Here is a 22,535-nt window from a genome sequence, read left to right as displayed (position 1 = left end):
TCATTAGGTCCCACTTGTTTATTTTTGTTTTTATTTCCATTACTCTAGGAGGTGGATCCAAAAAGATCTTGCTGTGATTTATGTCAAAGAGTGTTCTTCCTATGTTTTCCTCTAAGAGTTTTATAGTGTCCAGTCTTATATTTAGGTCTCTAATCCATTTTGAGTTTATTTTTGTGTATGGTGTTAGGGAGTATTCTAATTTCATTCTTTTACATGTAGCTGTCCAGTTTTCCCAGCACCACTTATTGAAGAGACTGTCTTTTCTCCATTGTATATCTTTGCCTCCTTTGTCATAGATTAGTTGACCATAGGTGCGTGGGTTAATCTCTGGGCTTTCTATCTTGTTCCATTGATCTATGTTTCTGTTTTTGTGCCAGTACCATATTGTCTTGATTACTGTAGCTTTGTAGTATAGTCTGAAGTCAGGGAGTCTGATTCCTCCAGCTCCATTTTTTTCCCTCAAGACTGCTTTGGCTATTCGGGGTCTTTTGTGTCTCCATACAAATTTTAAGATGATTTGTTCTAGCTCCGTAAAAAATGCCATTGGTAATTTGATAGGGATTGCATTGAATCTGTAGATTGCTTTGGGTAGTATAGTAATATTCACAATGTTGATTCTTCCAATCCAAGAACATGGTATATCTCTCCATCTGTTGGTATCATCTTTAATTTCTTTCATCAGTGTCTTATAGTTTTCTGCATACAGGTCTTTTGTCTCCCTAGGTAGGTTTATTCCTAGGTATTTTATTCTTTTTGTTGCAATGGTAAATGGGAGTGTTTCCATAATTTCTCTTTCAGATTTTTCATCATTAGTGTATAGGAATGCAAGAGATTTCTGTGCATTAATTTTGTATCCTGCAACTTTACCGTATTCATTAATTAGCTCTAGCAGTTTTCTGGTGGCAGTTTTAGGATTACCTATGTATAGTATCATGTCATCCGCAAACAGTGACAGTTTTACTTCTTCTTTTCCAATTTGTATTCCTTTTATTTCTTTTTCTTCTCTGATTGCCGTGGCTAGGACTTCCAGAACTATGTTGAATAATAGTGGTGAGAGTGGACATCCTTGTCTTCTTCCTGATCTTAGAGGAAATGCTTTCAGTTTTTCACCATTGAGAATGATGTTTGCTGTGGGTTTGTCATATATGGCCTTTATTATGTTGAGGTAGGTTCCCTCTATGCCCACTTTCTGGAGAGTTTTTATCAGAAATGGGTGTTGAATTTTGTCAAAAGCTTTTTCTGCATCTATTGAGATGATCATATGGTTTTTATTCTTCAATTTGTTAATATGGTGTATCACATTGATTGATTTGCGTATATTGAAGAATCCTTGCATCTCTGGGATAAATCCCACTTGATCGTGGTGTATGATCCTTTTAATGTGTTGTTGGATTCTGTTTGCTAGTATTTTGTTGAGGATTTTTGCATCTATATTCATCAGTGATATTGGTCTGTAATTTTCTTTTTTTGTAGTGTCTTTGTCTGGTTTTGGTATCAGGGTGATGGTGGCCTCATAGAATGAGTTTGGGAGTGTTCCTTCCTCTGCAATTTTTTGGAAGAGTTTGAGAAGGATGGGTGTTAGCTCTTCTCTAAATGTTTGATAGAATTCACCTGTGAAGCCATCTGGTCCTGGACTTTTGTTTGTTGGAAGATTTTTAATCACAGTTTCAATTTCATGACTTGTGATTGGTCTGTTCATATTTTCTGTTTCTTCCTGGTTCAGTCTTGGAAGGTTATACCTTTCTAAGAATTTGTCCATTTCTTCCAGGTTGTCCATTTTATTGGCATAAAGTTGCTTGTAGTAGTCTCTTAGGATGCTTTGTATTTCTGCAGTGTCTGTTGTAACTTCTCCTTTTTCATTTCTGATTTTATTGATTTGAGTCCTCTCCCTCTTTTTCTTGATGAGTCTGGCTAATGGCTTATCAATTTTGTTTATCTTCTCAAAGAACCAACTTTTAGATTTATTGATCTTTGCTATTGTTTTCTTTGTTTCTATTTCATTTATTTCTGCTCTGATCTTTATGATTTCTTTCCTTCTCCTAACTTTGGGTTTTGTTTGTTCTTCTTTCTCTAGTTTCTTTAGGTGTAAGGTTAGATTGTTTACTTGAGATTTTTCTTGTTTCTTTAGGTAGGCTTGTATAGCTATAAACTTCCCTCGTAGAACCGCTTTTGCTGCATCCCATAGGTTTTGGGTCGTCGTGTTTTCATTGTCATTTGTCTCTAGGTTTTTTTTTATTTCCTCTTTGATTTCTTCAGTGATCTCTTGGTTATTTAGTAACGTATTGTTTAGCCTCCATGTGTTTGTCTTTTTTACGCTTTTTTCCCTGTAATTCATTTCTAATCTCATAGCGTTGTGGTCAGAAAAGATGCTTGATATGATTTCAATTTTCTTAAATTTACTGAGGCCTGATTTGTGACCCAAGATGTGATCTATCCTGGAGAATGTTCCGTGCGCACTTGAGAAGAACGTGTAATCTGCTGTTTTTGGATGGAATGTCCTATATATATCAATTAAATCTATCTGGTCTATTGTGTCATTTAAAGCTTCTGTTTCCTTATTTATTTTCATTTTGGATGGTCTGTCCATTGGTGTAAGTGAGGTGTTAAAGTCCCCCACTATTATTGTGTTACTGTCGATTTCCTCTTTTATAGCTGTTAGCAGTTGCCTTATGTATTGAGGTCCTCCTATGTTGGGTGCATATATATGTATAATTGTTATATCTTCTTCTTGGATTGATCCCTGGATCATTATGTAGTGTCCTTCCTTGTCTCTTTTAACATTCTTTATTTTAAAGTCTATTTTATCTGATATGAGTATAGCTACTCCAGCTTTCTTTTGATTTCCATTTGCATGGAGTATCTTTTTCCATCCCCTCACTTTCAGTCTGTATGTGTCCCTAGGTCTAAAGTGGGTCTCTTGTAGACAGCATATATATGGGTCTTGTTTTTGTATCCATTCAGCCAGTCTATGTCTTTTGGTTGGGGCATTTAATCCATTCACGTTTAAGGTAATTATCGATATGTATGTTCCTATGACCATTTTCTTAATTGTTTTGGGTTTGTTTTTGTAGGTCCTTTTCTTCTCTTGTGTTTCCCACTTAGAGAAGTTCCTTTAGCATTTGTTGTAGAGCTGGTTTGGTGGTGCTGAATTCTCTTAGCTTTTGCTTGTCTGTAAAGCTTTTGATTTCTCCATCGAATGTGAATGAGATCCTTGCTGGGTAGAGTAATCTTGGTTGTAGGTTCTTCCCTTTCATCACTTTAAGTATATCATGCCACTCCCTTCTGGCTTGCAGAGTTTCTGCTGAGAAATCAGCTGTTAACCTTATGGGAGTTCCCTTGTATGTTATTTGTCGTTTTTCCCTTGCTGCTTTCAATAATTTTTCTTTGTCTTTAATTTTTGCCACTTTGATTACTATGTGTCTCGGCGTGTTTCTCCTTGGTTTTATTCTGTATGGGACTCTCTGCGCTTCCTGGACTTGGGTGGCTATTTCCTTTCCCATGTTAGGGAAGTTTTCGACTATAATCTCTTCAAATATTTTCTCTGGTCCTTTCTCTCTCTCTTCTCCTTCTGGGACCCCTATAATGCGAATGTTGTTGCGTTTAATGTTGTCCCAGAGGTCTCTTAGGCTGTCTTCATTTCTTTTCATTCTTTTTTCTTTAGTCTGTTCCGCAGCTGTGAATTCCACCATTCTGTCTTCCAGGTCACTTATCCGTTCTTCTGCCTCAGTTATTCTGCTATTAATTCCTTCTAGTGTAGTTTTCATTTCAGTTATTGTATTGGTCATCTCTGTTTGTTTGTTCTTTAATTCTTCTAGGTCTTTGTTAATCATTTCTTGCATCTTCTCAATCTCTGCCTCCATTCTTATTCCGAGGTCCTGGATCATCTTCACTATCATTATTCTGAATTCTTTTTCTGGAAGGTTGCCTATCTCCACTTCATTTAGTTGTTTTTCTGGGGTTTTTTCTTGTTCCTTCATCTGGTACATAGCCCTCTGCCTTTTCATCTTCTCTATCTTTCTGTAACTGTGGTTTTTGTTCCACGGGCTGCAGGATTGTAGTTTTTCTTGCTTCTGTTGTCTGCCCTCTGGTGGTTGAGGCTATCTAAGAGGCTTGATGGGATGCTCTGGTGGTGGGTAGAGCTGACTGTTGCTGTGGCGGTCAGAGCTCAGTAAAACCTTAATCCACTTGACTGTTGATGGGTGGGGCTGGGTTCCCTCCCTGTTGGTTGTTTTGCCTGAGGCAACCCAACACTGGAGCCTACCCGTGCTCTTTGGTGGGGTTAATGGCAGACTCTGTGAGGGCTCACGCCAAGGAGAACTTCCCAGAACCTCTGCTGCCAGTGTCCTTATCCCCACGGTGAAACAGAGCCACCACTCGCCTCTGCAGGAGACCCCCCAACACCAGCAGGTAGGTCTGGTTCAGTCTCCCCCAGGGTCACTGCTCCTTCCCCTGGGTCCTGATGCACACATTACTTTGTGTGTGCCCTCCAAGAGTGGGGTCTCTGTTTCCCCCAGTCCTGTCAAAGTCCTGCAATCAATTCCCACTAGGCTTCAAAGTCTGATTCTCTAGGAATTCCTCCTCCCGTTGCCGGACCCCCAGGTTGGGAAGCCTGACGTGGGGCTCAGAACCTTCACTCCAGTGGGTGGACTTCTGTGGTATAAGTGTTCGCCAGTCTGTGAGTCACCCACCCAGCAGTTATGGGATTTGATTTTACTCTGATTGCGCCCCTCCTACCGTCTCACTGTGGCTTCTCCTCTGTTCTTGGACGTGGGGTATCCTCCTTGGTGAAGTCCAGGGTCTTCCTGTCAATGATTGTCCAGCAGCCAGTTGTGATTCTGGTGCTCTCGCAAGAGGGAGTGAGAGCACGTCCTTCTATTCCGCCATCTTGGTTAATCCTCCGTAAATTCTTATATAAGAGCTATTTTCATCACATATGTTTTGGCTCTGTGCATTTTGTTTTTTGTTTGTCTGTTTTATGCTTAAAGATGTAATTGCAGCTTATGGAGAGAGAAAGAAATACATGTTCAAATTCAGAATCTTTAGGCCTCTGGAGGCATTTGTCCAAAAACAGAACTCAGGCTTCTCTTATCCATCTAGTGCTATTCTGTTGACAAATACTGAGTTTTCCTTCTTGCGATTTCCCTGGTGATTTTCCCTTTAAAACAGACCATGGTATGAGTTAATATATTGGGAATGACTCATTTTTCCCTTAAAAAGTGACAAAGCAAAACCCTACATGTGAGATTCTAGCTCCTGTTGGATTTGCCATTTGCCTTCATCTGCTGATACAGGCACAAGCAAGTATGTATTTGAAGATTTGCCTCATGGAATAGGAAGATGAGATTTGTCCTGCGTTGCTGTGGAAGATAGATCTAGGATCCTGGTAAAATTTTCAAAAAGGGAGACTTTAGCTCTTGTAAGAAAGAACTTTCTAACAGTTTGGGCGAAATAATATGCCTATAATTATTTTTATAGAAAATGATTTATCAGTTGGAAAGGATAGGAAAAGCATAAGGGAACTGAAGCAGAAGCAAACCAAATTCCTACTCACATCAAGAATCTCTCTCTTAGACCTTTAAGTGCCCCTGTGCTGTTCTTAGCTAGAGTAGACAATGGTTCTCTGTGCCAACACTGTAACTTATACCTCCTTTTAGTGTGGAATTATCACACTGTATTATAATTCTGATTCACAGATGTGTTTTCCATATGAGAGGAGAGAATTGTGTGTCTCCATCACTTGGCATGGTCTTGGGATTATTTCTTGATTGTCGAATAAATGAATGTAGGGAATGGCTGGAAATGTCTGACAAAAGTAAATTCCTCATTTAGGTAATTTTAACAAAAAAATGATACTCTAAAATGAATCATATTGTGTTGTTTGTCTTAGCATTTTTAAATAGAAAATATTAATTTCCTCAAATTTTAATTGCCAACAACTGTTTGCTACAATCTGCAATTTTGCATAAATTACAGAGGTAATGATAGCCTAGAAAACTGTGCAGGTGGCTCCCAGTGAACAAGTCTTGATTGACTGTGGACTTTTATATAGTGAGAAGCATATCTTGCCCAGCAGCTAATTATTAAGTTCTAACAGAACTCTATGATTCTGGGAGATAGGTTCTAAGTCTTTTATTCTTACTATATCTTACAAACATGATGTAAAGCACTGGGCACAATGAAGTTGCTTAATACTTCTTATAAAACATTTTTTTTAACATCTTTATCAGAGTATAATTGCTTTACAATGGTGTGTTAGTTTCTGCTTTATAACAAAGTGAATCAGCTATACATATACATATATCCCCATATCTCCTTCCTCTTGTGTCTCCCTCCCATCCTCCCTATCCCACCCCTGTAGGTGGTCACAAAGCATTTTTATCTGGGTTTGTGTGATAGAAAAATTAAGCCTGAGCCCAGGCTCTTATCATACTCACAATATGAGGATAAAACTGAGTGAGGGAAAAAGTCATCTGAGGGTCAGAGATATGCATCATTTTATGGAGTAGCTGCTGTAACCTGTTGGTTCTGATTACCCTCGGGAAAAATTTGAGACGCTAGAAATGACTAGGTGAAGCAAGCCATAGGATTCATTGAACAAAAGTAATTGTAACCAGAATTGAAAAGAGAAATGACAAGAATTTTCACAACACCAAGTAAGACAGGTTAAATAAGAGTATAGTTAGGATATCTAGTTCTCAGAACCAGGAACAGGTATCAAGGGGCAAAGGCAGAAGTGTCTGAGGCATTATTTGAACACATTTGCTCTTCATTCCCTTGGTTCAACTCTCTTTTGCTATCATCATCCAGTTTAATGAATAGCAGGCTAAAAACCTTCCCATTGATAGCACAATAGTCAGAAACTGATCAATCAAGTCTAAATAAGACTTTGATATTGCCATGGGTATTCCTAGCCAAACTCACTTAGGAGTAAAAACAATTTAACTAGATATTATTATTGAAGGAGTGGAGTTATCTAAAAGATCTTTCCATGCTGATTGAAATTCATCTCAATATTTTTTCTTTTGCTTGAAGCTTTACAGATTGTTAATTATATGTGTATATAACTCACTGGATTATGTATCGCTCAGTTCCTTGATGAAATCATCAGTAATGATGAAGTGGGAGGTTTTGGTTTTAATTTTGGTTTTTGCAGGGATTTGGGAGACTCTCATTTGGAACAAGAGAATGCTTGAGTGGGCTGCTAATGAATGTGTAAGGGGAACCTTCTAAATATAGGAGAACTGTATTAAGATAGAGATGGGAGGATGCTTCATAATTTTGGTGGCTTGGGATGGTTCTAAACATACACTCTACATTTGTTGATTGTTTATAGCAAGTGAAAGAAAGAGAAAAAACAAGGGGAACTCATAGACTTTTACTCTAAGTAACTGGGCAGAAGGTGGTACCATTACCAGAAATGAAAACGACTGCTGTATCAAGTACAAAGAGTTCCCTCTCATTGTTCTTCCTATTCAAAGATTTCCTGGTTTTCTCTTTTATTTTTCCATATTAACTTTAGAATAAAATTATATTCATCTACGAAAAAGCAAAATACCATTTTTTATTGTAGTTGTATTAAATGTGTAATGAATATAGGGGGAACTGTCATCTTTATGATGTTGAATCCTACTCAAGAATATGGTTTGTCTTAAAACCATGACTAGTGCCTCAGTCTTACTTAAATCTTTTGGTGTTGTTCTAGAGATTTTCTTTTACCATATAGATTTTACACATTTTTTGTTAAGTTTACTTCTGAGTATTTTATTTTTGTCTTGCTATTATAATGGGTTCTTTTCTTTCATTATATCTTCTTACATGTTGTTGTATATGATAGTATTTATATCAACTTTAAAAATAAAATAGCCAGTTACCATACCCACAAGATGAGTTTATTTGGGAATAGCCAGACGAATTACAATTTGGGAAATGCAAGCTATGGTGGACCGTAGGCAAATCCAGAGAACAAAGGAGGGGAGGTTACTTTTATAGAGAAAAGGGGGTAGTTTGGAGGGACTGTTCTAAACAAAAGTTTACTGGAGGAAAGTAAGAGTTCAGGGTGGCAATGGCTTCTCATTGGCTGGGCTGTTGCTGGGCAAGGAAAATCTTCCTTCCTGAAATAGAAGACTTCCTCTTGTTTGGTAAAACAAGGTACAGTTCTTCCCACGGGGCATGAAAATAGAGGCGAGTGCATGCAAACGATGGAAAGTGATAGTAGTGAGAGCACCTTCTACAGGCCCTCTCAACTCTAATTTTAGTTGAGGTTTTCTTTAATTTTCACATTTATTTCTATATATTCATTTTTACTTGGCTAATTTATTGAATTCTCTCCTTGCTTATAATGTTAGTTTTTAGGCTTAGTTATTATAAACATTTTAACATTTATGTTTATTAAGTTTTTTCTAATATCTTTTGTTTATTTTATTGTTCTTTAACATTTTAAGTTAAATGATTGATTCACTCATTTTTTAATTTCTATTTTATTTATGTAATAATTTAAGTCTGTGAATTTTCCTCTAAGCTTTGCTTTATTTATATCTGATAGGATCTAATCTGTAGTACTTTTATTATAAATGTTTCTAGAAATTCTGCAATGTTGTTTTGTGTTTTCCTTTTGACCCAAGGATTGTTCAAAATAGTATTAAAATTTTTTTCCAATGGAAGGGTTTCTCAATTTCTGATTTTGTCAATACTTATAACTTTATTGATTTGTGATCAGAGAAAATATCTATAGTTTATCCAGCTATCTACTTTTTGGTATTAATTACTTTTTTTTGTTGTTGCCAAAGTCATATCATTAAAAATATACTCTTTGGGCTTCCCTGGTGGCGCAGTGGTTGAGAATCTGCCTGCTAATGCAGGGGACACGGGTTCGAGCCCTGGTCTGGGAAGATCCCACATGCCGCGGAGCAACTGGGCCCGTGAGCCACAGCTGCTGAGCCTGCGCGTCTGGAGCCTGTGCCCCGCAACGGGAGGGGCCGCGATAGTGAAAGGCCCGCGCACCGCGATGAAGAGCGGTCCCCGCACTGCGATGAAGAGTGGCCCCCGCTTGCCGCAACTGGAGAAAGCCCTCGCACGAACAGAAGACCCAACACAGCCAAAAAATAAATAAATAAATAAATAAATAAAGTAGTTATAAAATTTAAAAAAAGAAAAAAAAAAATTCTCAGCATTTATATGTTAAGAAAGCTGAAAGAAACATTAAAAAAAAAAAAAAAAAATATATATACTCTTTGGGCACCTGAAAGGAAATTATATGATCTACTTTCAGAATTTAATGTATTGTAGTCAGATATATATCATTAATTATGTTGCTTATATTTTCTATACCTTTGATCTGTAATGGATTGAGAAAGGTTAATTGAATTCAACAAATTCAATGTGTTTCTATTTCTCCGTGTATCTCCTGTAATTTCTGCTTTATGAACTGATTTCTTTTTTATTTGTTACTTATATATTTATCATTGTCGTGTCTTCATTTAAATCACACCTTTGCATTATAATGTGTACCTTTTTATCCTATTTGATAAAGTTGCTGTATTTCTCCTTATTTGATAATAAGAGCATCATTTTTTTTTTGATTAGTCATTTTCCTGTTATATGTTTTCCCACCTTTTATTTTCAACATTTCTGAACAGCTTTGTTTCAGATGTGTTTTATATAAAGTATAGAACTAGACTTTACTTTGTGAGTCAATTTTAATATATTATTCTTTTAATAGATAACAGAAAAATTTATATTTATTATTATGGTAAATATATACAGTCTGAAATGTCATATTATCTTCTGTTCTGTTATTTTTACGGTTTTTGTTTTCTTTTTATATTTTTTCTTTTTTGTATATAGTTGTTTTATTATTTAGGAAGATTTAGGAAGTTAATAATTATAACTTTATACAGTACTCTTAGTTCTCTATTTCTTTATGTGGTATCTATTGATACTCTCTTAGAAGAAATGATAAAATGTTTCCTTTTCCTTCTGTGATTCCATTTCTTTTGTCTCCTACCTGATATTTGCCAATAAAAATTATCTTTGTAGTGTGTTTACCTTATACTTTTAAATATTCTCATATTTCTATTATTTGATTGGTCAGCTTTAAACTATATCTGTTCATTCTAGTCATTAAATATAAGGCAATCAGCAAACTTTCTCATTTTTGTCCTTCCTATTCTAATTTTGTTAGTTGCACCAATTCTACCTAATCAGAGCAAATAACATTTAACATTTTGTCTATCACGCCAATCCTCACACTTTTTTGCCTTAATTTTGTTATTAAATATATTCAAAACACTCCAATAGTCCTTTTGCCAGTTTCCTCAGATATATTTTGATTCATTAAAGTTCATCTTTTAGCACATTCCTCTGGAAAAACTCATGGGAACAATATTTCCTGTGTTCTTACAATTTCAAAATTGTTTGCAAACTTTAATCTTGGAAGACAATTTGACTGGATATGAAATCCTTGCTCCCAGTTTCTTTACATGGGTTTCTTGTAGGTATTGCTCTGCTGTTTTCTGGAATTGAATGTAAAAATCTGAATTTTTGCCTGGTTGCTCATAGGATTCTTTTTTTAGTCTTTAAAATCCAGCAACTTTACTGATATGTGTCTCACTGTTGACTATTATAGGTCAATTTGTATGGACTCAAGTCTTTTTTCCCCATTTTGTATGACTCTAAATTCTTATTTTTAAAGTGTTTGGCATAGTGTTTGGTTATAATGTTCAACTTTTCCATAACAACATTTTTCTGTTGAGTTTATTACTTTGTTGTTAAATTAAAAATTTTCTTTGTTTTTTTTTTCCTTGGGTCTGCCACTTTTAAAATGTATCCTTTTATTTACTTAAAATTTTGCATATAGTAAAATTTACTCTTTTTTGGTGTATAGTTCCATGACTTTAGACAAATGCATACAGTCATGTAACTACCACTAGAATCAAAATTCCCCTGGGCTGATTCTTATATAGTATCCTTTTATTGATGCTGTGTAAAATCCTTTTTAAAATTACTTATCATGGAATGAGCTGGGTTTTCTTGGATCTTCTCTTTGCAGTGTGCTTCTGTTAGGGTTTGGGGAGGACATGCTGAGCAGCCTTCAGATTCTTCCTTCACCACTTTCACAGAGTCAAACTACTTCCTGTTTGAATGGCTCCTCTGAGTCTTTGTGTTACTACCCACTGTGAACTATGCTAGGTCCAAGAGGGCTTCTTCTGCCCTTATTCCCACATCTTCTGCTACAAATAGGAGAGATATATATTGCATTTTATGTGTCCCCTTCACCTTCAGGAAGTATATTTTTGTAGTCATTTCCAGAGATCTGCCGCTGCTGGCCATCTTGTTATTCTCTGAACTTCTTTCTGCCTTTCTCCCTGTGTGGTATCTACTAACTCTGCTGATCCTGGGTAACTCTTCCATGTTTTTGGAGTCTGTGTACAATATGTCTTCTAGTTTTGCTAAAAATTGTGCAGTTTTTATTGTTGTCATTAACTGTGTAGCATTTGCATGTTATCTGGGAGGAGAAGAGAGACAATACTGTCTCACACGGCCCTGTTCTTACTGGAAGTCCTTCCTTTGACTTCCCTCATCACTGCCTTTCCCTCATTCCCCTTCCTTGGCTCACACATTAAGCACTGGAATCCCTCATACTGCTAACCTCTCTTATTCCTACGTCTCTTAATTAAAGCATGTATGAATACTTCCTGTTATATCCTAGACCTCGTCATCATTTTCTAAACATATAATTTCAGTTGGTCCATTTTTTCCTGCTATCCTTTTGGCTTGGAATGCTCTTCTATTCTTTCCCTGATTAGTATACTCTTGTTCATACTTTATGACCTAAAAATGTATATTAACTACTTCAGGAAACCTTCCTTGACACCTCCTCAGGATGAGGCAGAATTAATTTCTCACCTGTGCTTCTACAGTACATTGTGCCATTTTTAGTGCACTTATTTTGTTGTTTTCAATATTTACATATTATCTAGCCAGTGAGTATCCCCTACATCTATGTATTGACCTGTCAATACAGAACTTTCAAATCCTGGGTTTCTAGGACTCTACTTACAACTCTCCTATGATGGTCAGCACATACCTTCATTTATCTCATTTGATTTTCCACTGTTCAATTGAGGGGTACAATATTTTGAGTCATCTAGGTTTCCTTATCTAGCTTTTGCTTGCTAAGTGATTTGATAATTTCAAAGCAATTTTCCTATTCTTAGGATGTAACTGGAACTCCTCTAGAATTGGAGCATTCACAAATTAAAAAAAAAAACAAAAAACAAACCTCAGTAATCATTAATGGAAGTTATTCTGCATTCCAGGTGATGCAACTGTGACAATAGCTCACAGATATACTCCTAAAGAACAACTGAAGATCCATACTCTGCTGGCAGATGTTATCGTAGTAGCTGCAGGTAAGTCTTTAGTGGCTGTTATTTGGTGAAATGTCATCAGCAGACTAATTCCTGCCCTAATTGCTGACATGTCTATAAGAACAGCTTCTTGGGAGACTTAGGTATATGTAGGACTGACTTCCATTCTGTCTCTTGGCAATCATCATATTGGTCCATTATGCCTATGTTAGCATTCATCACTTCATTGTGGAAAACCAAAACAGCCTTTGGAATGACAGATTAAGCACAAGAATAAATGTGTACTTTGACAATTACTTTGACAGACATGATTGGTTCTAAACATGAATAAGTTATGGGGAGACTGATAGGAAATGCTGTTGAAAGAGTAGCCAGGGCTAGCTCACATAGGACCTTGTGGACCCTGTAAGGACTTTCATATAAGCCAAAGGTGGCTGTGAGCAGGAGACTGACATGATCTGTCTTATGTTTTTAAAATATTATTCATACTGTGTCAAGGGGAATTGAGTGTAGAAGAGCAGGAGTAGAAACAGAACAGTTATTGCACTTCTATTTAATGGATCTAGGTTTTTCCTTAATTTGTTTTATAATCAAACATACAAAGTAATTCTACCCGTCATTGCTATCTTTACTCTTGCCACATAGCATTTCTACATTGCAGACAATTGTGACTCTTTCTGTTTTATCCAAGACTTGAATGGGAGCATTTTTCATTTTGTTTATCAATTAGATGTTATTGGTAATTTCTAGGCTTTACACTTGATTTGCTGAGTATTTACAAACTATGAAGGGAGGGTAAAAGTTCCAGAAGAAATTGAGTTTGATGAAGAGAATAATAATAGTTTAAATTAGTTTCAACCAAGATTAATTCACTTTTTATTATAATATAGGCCCTTCTCTGAAAGTCAGAATATATATGTGATGATTCCAGGTGGAGTAATTTGCCTCTTCATAGAGTAAAAATAGAAATATTCCCTTTTCAAGAAGTCACCAGTAAACTGGTAAAGCTAAGCACATTTCCCGTTTTTCTGAGAAATTATATTCAGAGGATATCAAGTGCAAATTTTTGAACTGGGTTGACATAAGTAAGACATCAGATGTTTAGACAGGCAATACAGTTTTTCAGACCACAGGTCAACACTAAGTAAAATACTGCTGCAGCAGCTGATTTATTCACAGAAGACAAATATTGGGTTGGCCAGAAAGTTCATTACGGCAAAGCCTAACGAACTTTTGGCAAACCCAATGTTATGTTGACTTCTTTTTATTTATTTATTTATTATTATTGTATTATTATTTTTTTAATGTTTATTTATTTATTTATTTTCTTATTACGCATCCATTTTATACACATCAGTGTATACACGTCAATCCCAATCACCCAATTCATCACACCACCACCCCCACCCCCCTGCCGCTTTCCCCCCTTGGTGTCCATACGTTTGTTCTCTACATCTGTGTCTCAATTTCTGCCCTGCAAACCAGTTCATCTTTACCATTTTCTAGGTTCCACATATATGTGTTAATATACGATATTTGTTTTTTGCTTTCTGAATTACTTCACTCTGTATGACAGTCTCTAGATGCATCCACGTCTCTACAAATGACCTGACTTCGTTCCTTTTTAGGGCGGAGTAATATTCCATTGTATATATATATATACCACATCTTCTTCATCCATTCGTCTCTTGATGGGCATTTAGGTTGCTTCCATGACCAGGCTATTGTAAATAGTGCTGCAATGAACATTGGGGTGCATGTGTCTTTTTGAATTATGGTTTTCTCTGGGTGTATGCCCAGTAGTGGGATTGCTGGGTCATACAGTAGTTCTATTTTTAGTTCTTTAAGGAACCTCCATACTGTTCTCCATAGTGCCTGTATCAATTTACATTCCCACCAACAGTGCAGGAGGGTTCCCTTTTCTCCACACCCTCCCCAGCATTTGTTGTTTGTAGACTTTCTGATGATGCCTTTTCCAACTGGTGTGAGGTTACCTCACTGTAGTTTTGATTTGCATTTCTCTAATAATTAGTGATGTTGAGCAGCTTTTCATGTGCTTCTTGGCCATCTGTACGTCTTCTTTGGAGAAATGTCTATTTAGGTCTTCTGCCCATTTTTGGATTGGGTTGTTTGTTTCTTTAATATTGAGCTGCATGAGCTGTTTATATATTTTGGAGATTAATCCTTTGTCCGTTGATTCATTTGCAAATATTTTCTCCCATTCGGAGGGTTGTCTATTCGTCTTGTTTATGGTTTCCTTTGCTTCGCAAAAGCTTTGAAGTTTCATTAGGTCCCATTTGTTTATTTTTGTTTTTATTTCCATTACTCTAGGAGGTGGATCCAAAAAGATCTTGCTGTGATTTATGTCAAAGAGTGTTCTTCCTATGTTTTCCTCTGAGAGTTTTATAGTGTCCAGTCTTACATTTAGGTCTCGAATCCATTTTGAGTTTATTTTTATGTATGGTGTTAGGGAGTGTTCTAATTTCATTCTTTTACATGTAGCTGTCCAGTTTTCCCAGCACCACTTATTGAAGAGACTGTCTTTTCTCCATTGTATGTCCTTGCCTCCTTTGTCATAGATTAGTTGACCATAGGTGCGTGGGTTTATCTCTGGGCTTTCTATCTTGTTCCAGTCATCTATGTTTCTGTTTTTGTGCCAGTATTATACTGTCTTGATTACTGTAGCTTTGTAGTATAGTCTGAAGTCAGGGAGTCTGATTCCTCCAGCTCCGTTTTTTTGCCTCAAGACTGCTTTGGATATTCGGGGTCTTTTGTGTCTCCATACAAATTTTAAGATTTTTTTTCTAGTTCCGTAAAAAATGCCATTGATAATTTGATAGTGATTGCATTGAATCTGTAGATTGCTTTGGGTAGTATAGTCATTTTCACAATATTGATTCTTCCAATCTAAGAGCATGGTATATCTCTCCATCTGTTTGTATCATCTTTAATTTCTTTCATCAGTTTCTTATAGTTTTCTGCACACAGGTCTTATGTCTCCCTAGGTAGGTTTATTCCTAGGTATTTTATTTTTTTTGTTGCAATGGTAAATGTGAGTGTTTCCTTAATTTCGCTTTCAGATTTTTCATCATTAGTGTATAGGAATGCAAGAGATTTCTGTGCATTAATTTTGTATCCTGCAACTTTACCAAATTCATTAATTAGCTCTAGTAGTTTTCTGGTGGTATTTTTAGGATTCTCTAGGTATAGTATCATGTCATCTGCAACCAGTGACAGTTTTACTTCTTCTTTTCCAATTTGTATTCCTTTTAATTTCTTTTCCTCCTCTGATTGCTGTGGCTAGGACTTCCAAAACTATGTTGAATAATAGTGATGGGAGTGGACATCCTTGTCTTCTTCCTGATCTTAGAGAAAATGCTTTCAGTTTTTCACCATTGAGAATGATGTTTGCTGTGGGCTTGTCGTATATGGCCTTTATTATGTTGAGGTAGGTTCCCTCTATGCCCACTTTCTGGAGAGTTTTTATCATAAATGGGTGTTGAATTTTGTCAGAAGCTTTTTCTGCATCTATTGAGATGATCCTATGGTTTTTCTCCTTCAATTTGTTAATATGGTGTATCACATTGATTGATTTGCATATATTGAAGAATCCTTGCATCCCTGGGATAAATCCCACTTGATCATGGTGTATGATCCTTTTAATGTGTTGTTGGATTCTGTTTGCTAGTATTTTGTTTAGGATTTTTGCATCTATATTCATCAGTTATATTGGTCTGTAATTTTCTTTTTTTGTAGTATCTTTGTCTGGTTTTGGTATCAGGGTGATGGTGGCCTCATAGAATGAGTTTGGGAGTGTTCCTTCCTCTGCAATTGTTTGGAAGAGTTTGAGAAGGATGGGTGTTAGCTCTTCTCTACATTTCTGATAGAATTCACCTGTGTAGCCATCTGGTCCTGGAGTTTTCTTTGTTGGAAGATTTTTAATCTCAGTTTCAATTTCATTTCTTGTGATTGGTCTGTTCATATTTTCTATTTCTTCCTGGTTCAGTCTTGGAAGGTTATACCATTCTACGAATTTGTCCATTTCTTCCAGGTTGTCCATTTTATTTCCATAGAGTGCTTGTAGTAGTCTCTTAGGATGCTTTGTATTTCTGCCGTGTCTGTTGTAACTTCTCCTTTTCTATTTCTAATTTTATTGATTTGAGTCCTCTCCCTCTTTTTCTTGATGAGTCTGGCTAAGGGTTTATCAATTTTGTTTATCTTCTCAAAGAACCAGCTTTTAGTTTTATTGATCTTTGCTATTGTTTTCTTTGTATGTAGTTCATTTATTTCTGCTCTGATCTTTATGGTTTCTTTCCTTCTGCTAACTTTGGATTTTGTTTGTTCTTCTTTCTCTAGATCCTTTAGGTGTAACGTTAGATTGTTTATTGAGATTTTTCTTGTTTCTTGAGGTAGGCTTGTATAGTTATAAACTTCCCTCTTAGAACTGCTTTTGCTGCATCCCATAGGTTTGGGATCGTTGTGTTTTCATTGTCATTTGTCTCTAGGTATTTTTTGATTTCCTGTTTGATTTCTTCAGTGATCTCTTGGTTATTTAGTAACGTATTGTTTAGCCTCCATGTGTTTGTGTTTTTTACGTTTTTTTCCGTGTAATTCATTTCTAATCTCATAGCTTAGTGGTCAGAAAAGATGCTTGATATGATTTTAATTTTCTTAAATTTACTGAGGCTTGATTTGTGACCCAAGATGTGATCTATCCTGGAGAATGTTCTGTGTGCACTTGAGAGAAAGTGTAATCTGCTGTTTTTGGATGGAATGTCCTATAAATATCAATTAAATCTATCTGGTCTATTGTGTCATTTAAAGCTTGTGTATCCTTATTAATTTTCATTTTGGATGGTCTGTCCATTGGTGTAAGTGAGGTGTTAAAGTCCCCCACTATTATTGTGTTACTGTCGATTTCCTCTTTTAGAGCTGTTAGCAGTTGCCTTATGTGTTGAGGTGCTCCTATTTTGGGTGCATATCTATTTATAATTGTTATATCTTCTTCTTGGATTGATCCCTTGATCATATGTAGTGTCCTTCCTTGTCTCCTGTACCATTCTTTATTTGAAAGTCTATTTTATCTTATATGAGTATTGCTACTCCAGCTTTCTTTTGATTTCCATTTGCATGGAATATCTTTTTCCATCCCCTCACTTTCAGTCTGTATGTGTCCCTAGGTCTGAAGTGGGTCTCTTGTAGACAACATATATATGGGTCTTGTTTTTTATCCATTCAGCAAGCCTGTGTCTTTTGGTTGGAGCATTTAATCCTTTCACGTTTAAGGTAATTATCGATATGTATGTTCCTATGACCATTTTCTTAATTGTCTTGGGTTTGTTTTTGTAGGTCCTTTTCTTCTCTTGTATTTCCCACTTAGAGAAGTTCCTTTAGCATTTGTTGTAGAGCTGGTTTGGTGGTGCTGAATTCTCTTAGCTTTTGCTTGTCTGTAAAGCTTTTGATTTCTCCATCGAATGTGAATGAGATCCTTGCTGGGTAGAGTAATCTTGGTTGTAGGTTCTTCCCTTTCATCACTTTAAGTATATCATGCCACTCCCTTCTGGCTTGTAGAGTTTCTTCTGAGAAATCAGCTGTTAACCTTATGGGAGTTCCCTTATATGTTATTTTTCGTTTTTCCCTTGCTGCTTTCAATAATTTTTATTTGTCTTTAATTTTTGCCAATTTTTTTACTATGTGTCTCAGCATGTTTCTCCTTGGGTTTATCCTGTATGGGACTCTCTGTGCTTCCTGGACTTGGGTGGCTCTTTCCTTTCCCATATTAGGGAAGTTTTTGACTATAATCTCTTCATATATTTTCTCGGGTCCTTCCTCTGTCTCTTCTCCTTCTGGGACCCCTATAATGCGAATGTTGTTGCATTTAATGTTGTCCCAGAGGTCTCTTAGGCTGTCTTCATTTCTTTTCATTCTTTTTTCTTTATTCTGTTCCTCAGCAGTGAATTCTGCCATTCTGTCTTCCAGGTCACTTATCCGTTCTTCTGCCTCAGTTTTTCTGCTATTGATTCCTTCTAGTGTAGTTTTCATTTCAGTTATTGTATTGTTCATCTCTGTTTGTTCTTTAATTCTTCTAGATCTTTTTTAAACATTTCTTGCATCTTCTCAGTCTTTGCCTCCATTCTTTTTCCGAAGTGCTGGTTCATCTTCACTATCGTTATTCTGAATTCTTTTTCTGGAAGATTGCCTATGTCCATTTCATTTAGTTGTTTTTCTGGGGTTTTATCTTGTTCCTTCATCTGATACATAGCCCTCTGCCTTTTCATCTTGTCTATCTTTCTGTGAATGTGGTTTTTGTTCCACAGGCTGCAGGATTGTAGTTCTTTTTGCTTCTGCTGTCTGCCCTCTGCTGAATTCTTTTTAGAAACACTTGGATTCACACACCAGTCTCAGGATTTGGTGAGTAGTTAGGAATTTGAGTGGTCATCCTTGTTTTTCTCGAACTTTAGACAGAATGAAATTTACACTGTCTTTAAAAGGTGCTACTTGACTTCAGTGTTACCAACTTGTAAAGACTATTTCACAATTGACCTTAGTTCCCATTTATCAATTATAACATTGAATGAATATTTTCTTTTAGTGGGGAAAAATCCCTCAGTGTACATTCATGCTCATGTTATTTTCTTTGACAAGAAATGACAAATGGGTGATTAAAATCCTCTTTCAAGAACCAATGACATTTTTTTGTGACTAAATCAAACCTTAGGTCCCAAGTATGCACGCGAATACTATCATCACCCTTGAGTTCCTCCTATAGACTCACTGTATGCTCCTTTGTAAAGCCTAAATCAGCACTGAGTACTAGGTGTTAAAAATAAGACAGGGAAAGAAAAAGGAAAATAAAGGACGAGAAGGGAAAGGAAGGACCAAGCCTATATAAAATGAACAGAAAATGAGTCAGGAGGTACTCAGGCCCCTAGGGGTAGAGACAGCATGGAGGCTGTGTACAGCAGCCATCCTGCTCAGAGTAACCTGTTACCACCAGAGTGCGCCAGTCAGGTGTGTAGCTACTTCAGACAGCCAGTTGGCCGCACACCATCCTAATCCTGACCTGGAAGACATTTTGAACGAAAGCAGTGCAAACAGGTCTTACTCCCATCTTGTATTTTAGCTCTAATGCCTCTAATTAGATACAAAGGTATTCTGAATGCTGGAAGACAGCCCTGCACAAAGCCCTGTAATCATGCTGAAGAAATACATATTTGGATAATGGGAAATTTCAGGGTAGAAAATTGAGAATTTATAAGAAATAACTAAAGATTGCTACATTTCCACTTCCTTAGTAATCACCTGGAGAATTTAAGGGTAAAATACGTAAAGGTAAATTACAGTGAAATTATATAGAAAGCAGGAGTTAATGTAAAAAAGAAATTCTATATAACCGGACAATAGGAATGAAATATTACTAAAATGATCACATCGTGCATTATGTGTGGGAAATAACAAATACAATTAGCAGTGGGTATTAAAGAAGGAGATAGCGATCTAATGACAGAGGTAGCTGGAACAGGGAGGGCTGGATCATTGTCATAACTAGGATGTCAGCATATAAGGAAGCAGTCCCATCTAGAAGTCAGGAAGAGTAGAAGGCGGAGCAGTGCGTAATGTATCAGAAAGATTAATGATATCTGATAGATGACAGTACAGAATGTAATGACGAAATCTCAGAATGGGCTTGAAAAAGAAAAATGTAAAAGAGGAAATCATTGTGTGAAGATCCTGGGGCATTAATAAAATTAACTTATATTAATATTAATCTCACCCCTTCAGTTTCTCAAATTCCCATAGTCCTATGCTTATAGATTTAACTGTGTATCACTTACTTTTTAAGCATCTACTTTCAAAAATCAAAAATTGGGCTAATTTAGAAGCTTGAATCTGAAAATCAGATTGTCAAACTGTATTTAGAAATAAGGAGCTTCAAGTCTCTACTTATAGCTACCTCTGAGTTCACAGAGAGCATGAATCTGTTTCTAGGACATTTTCCTGTATCGTGGTTATAGCACTTAACACCTGTTTATGGTTGTTGGACACCTTCACTAGATTATAGCAGGAACAGGACTGTTCGTTTTGTTTTGTTTTGTTTTGTTTTGTTTTAGCTTTTTTTCTAAGCCAAGTGCTTAGAACAATATCTGACACACAGTGGGTACTCAATAAATGTGTGCTGTATTCATTTTGAGATTACAACTGAAGCAAGGATTTCTTCAAATTGATATAAACTTAGATGATAAATTTTTAAGAATAATTTTATAAAGATGGAATCATTCGTCTGAGATATTGGTTGATTCACTTAGTGATAGCGTTATTTTTATGACTACTAAGCATACCTACTTTGTCATTGTAAAGTAAATTGATAAAGCCATAAAAGTGAAAGATTTATTTATAAACGAATAGTTCTTATCATTAAGTGGATGAATGGGCTGATTTGATTTGAAAGATTAAGATTAAGAAATTATGAGCAGGATGAAGAAAGTAAAGAGACTATTATAGACATCTAAAATATAGTAAGAAAGGGGAAAGGTGGGGGGGGGGATAAATTAGGAGATTGGAATTAACATATACACACTACTATATATAAAATAGGTAATCAACAAGGACCTACTGTATAGCACAGAGAACTCTACTCAGTACTCTGTAATAACCTATATGGGAAAATAATCTGAAAAAGAATATATATATATATATATAACTGAATCACTTTGCTGTACACCTGGAACTAACACAACATTGTAAATCAACTATACTCCAATATAAAATAAAAATTTTTTAAATGAAATAAAATATAGTAAGAGTATTAAACAGTTGAATGGAAGTAGTTTAGGGGAAGGCTAAATTGGCTTTGTGTAAGGCTAGTGATAAAGCAGGGGAAACTAGCCAGAATAAGGCACCAATTCTGAGAGTGTGGTAGAAGACCTTTGGTTGGCCTATATCTCATGCTTCCAGGAAACTGGGGGGAAATCTTCAGTTTGTAAAACTTCTAGGAATCTTGATTATCCAGGCAGGATAGGCACTTTTTTCCCAGACATTGTCCAAAGGACCCTCCACCCATCTGAGTAAACTCTGTGGAATTGGCTTCATTCAGAAGATAAGCTGCTGAGTCAATGCCACTAGCATATTAGCTTCTGAATGCAGAATGTCATAGTTAGTGATAGCTGATGTTTTGTCCACTAAGCTCTCCCCACCAGCATGATGAATGAACCTTCACAATCGTAACTGAAGCGTCTCTATTGCAACACTTTTAATAATAGACATTGTAATATAAAACAGGATAAATGGGTAATTCAGTAATTTGGAATATTCATACTTACTCGTCATAAAATGCAAGGTGACCAACCAACTTCTTTTCACTGCTTCTCCCATCATATTATCAAGTTTTAGACACACTCCCATTACACATCATCCTACTCGGAGTTTTCCCTCTGTTAAATTTCCTCCTCTTGGAGCCAGGTTAGTAATTTTCAGGATACCATGACACTGAGAAGTTCCAAGGGGTGGGGCGTGGAAATACTCAACTCCACCATAGGCAGCTCATGCAACTCGGAAGTGGAACTTGCTCACTGACAGCCCTGGGTGCTTCCTGAGTAGATGCCAGCACACTTCATGGTCTCACTAAAGCTATTGTTCCTCCCATATCCTATTTCTCATTCTCCATCTTCTCACCTTTAGCCTCTGCTTCTCCATTTAGAATTCCTTCCTGCCTTCCCAAATTTGTCATTTATCTTAGTTTTGTCAATTATTTTCAATGGTATAGAGTAGTATGAAAGCACAGGCCTTGCTAGAGTAAGAATTCCAGAATTTAACTCCCAGTTTTGCCACTTGCTAATCGTATAACCTTGTCAAGTTATCCCATCTCTCTGAGCCTCAATCTCTTCAGTGTGAAAAATATGATAACCTCTAACAATAGTGTTGTTAAGCCAGCCAGTCTGTGTAAAGAACATAGCACAGTGACTCGCAAATTACAAATACTCAATAAATGTTATATGCTAATTTTTATATGCTAGTCCTTCTCAGGCCATTACATATATATATCTGAACAATAATTTAGAAATAATAAATCAGTTGATTATTAAGCTATAACTTTTATATAACTAAATCAATATACTTTTTGGTTACTTTTGATACTAACGTAGTATCAAAGTTTACTAGTCATCATAA

The 22,535-nt window shown here is 36.2% G+C and overlaps 1 protein-coding gene across 7 annotated transcripts in view; it reads left to right on the top strand.

Annotated features, from left to right (window-relative positions):
* The window catches only part of MTHFD2L (methylenetetrahydrofolate dehydrogenase (NADP+ dependent) 2 like), a 148,271-nt gene that overhangs the window by 57,120 nt on the left and 68,616 nt on the right, over nucleotides 1–22,535 (top strand). For all 7 annotated transcript variants that reach the window (XR_009503443.1, XR_009503442.1, XM_059924037.1 and 4 more), the window contains one exon: nucleotides 12,318–12,410. Coding sequence is in view for 5 of the 7 variants with exons in the window: in XM_059924037.1 (XP_059780020.1) it covers nucleotides 12,318–12,410 (93 nt within the window). In the remaining 2 variants the exon portion in view is untranslated. The remainder of the gene's footprint in view (nucleotides 1–12,317; nucleotides 12,411–22,535) is intronic.

The sequence above is a fragment of the Balaenoptera ricei genome, chromosome 5, assembly GCF_028023285.1.
Source record: "Balaenoptera ricei isolate mBalRic1 chromosome 5, mBalRic1.hap2, whole genome shotgun sequence".
NCBI lineage: Eukaryota > Metazoa > Chordata > Mammalia > Artiodactyla > Balaenopteridae > Balaenoptera > Balaenoptera ricei.
Note: the sequence above shows the minus strand (reverse complement) of the source record. Positions and strands in the feature narration are given on the sequence as shown.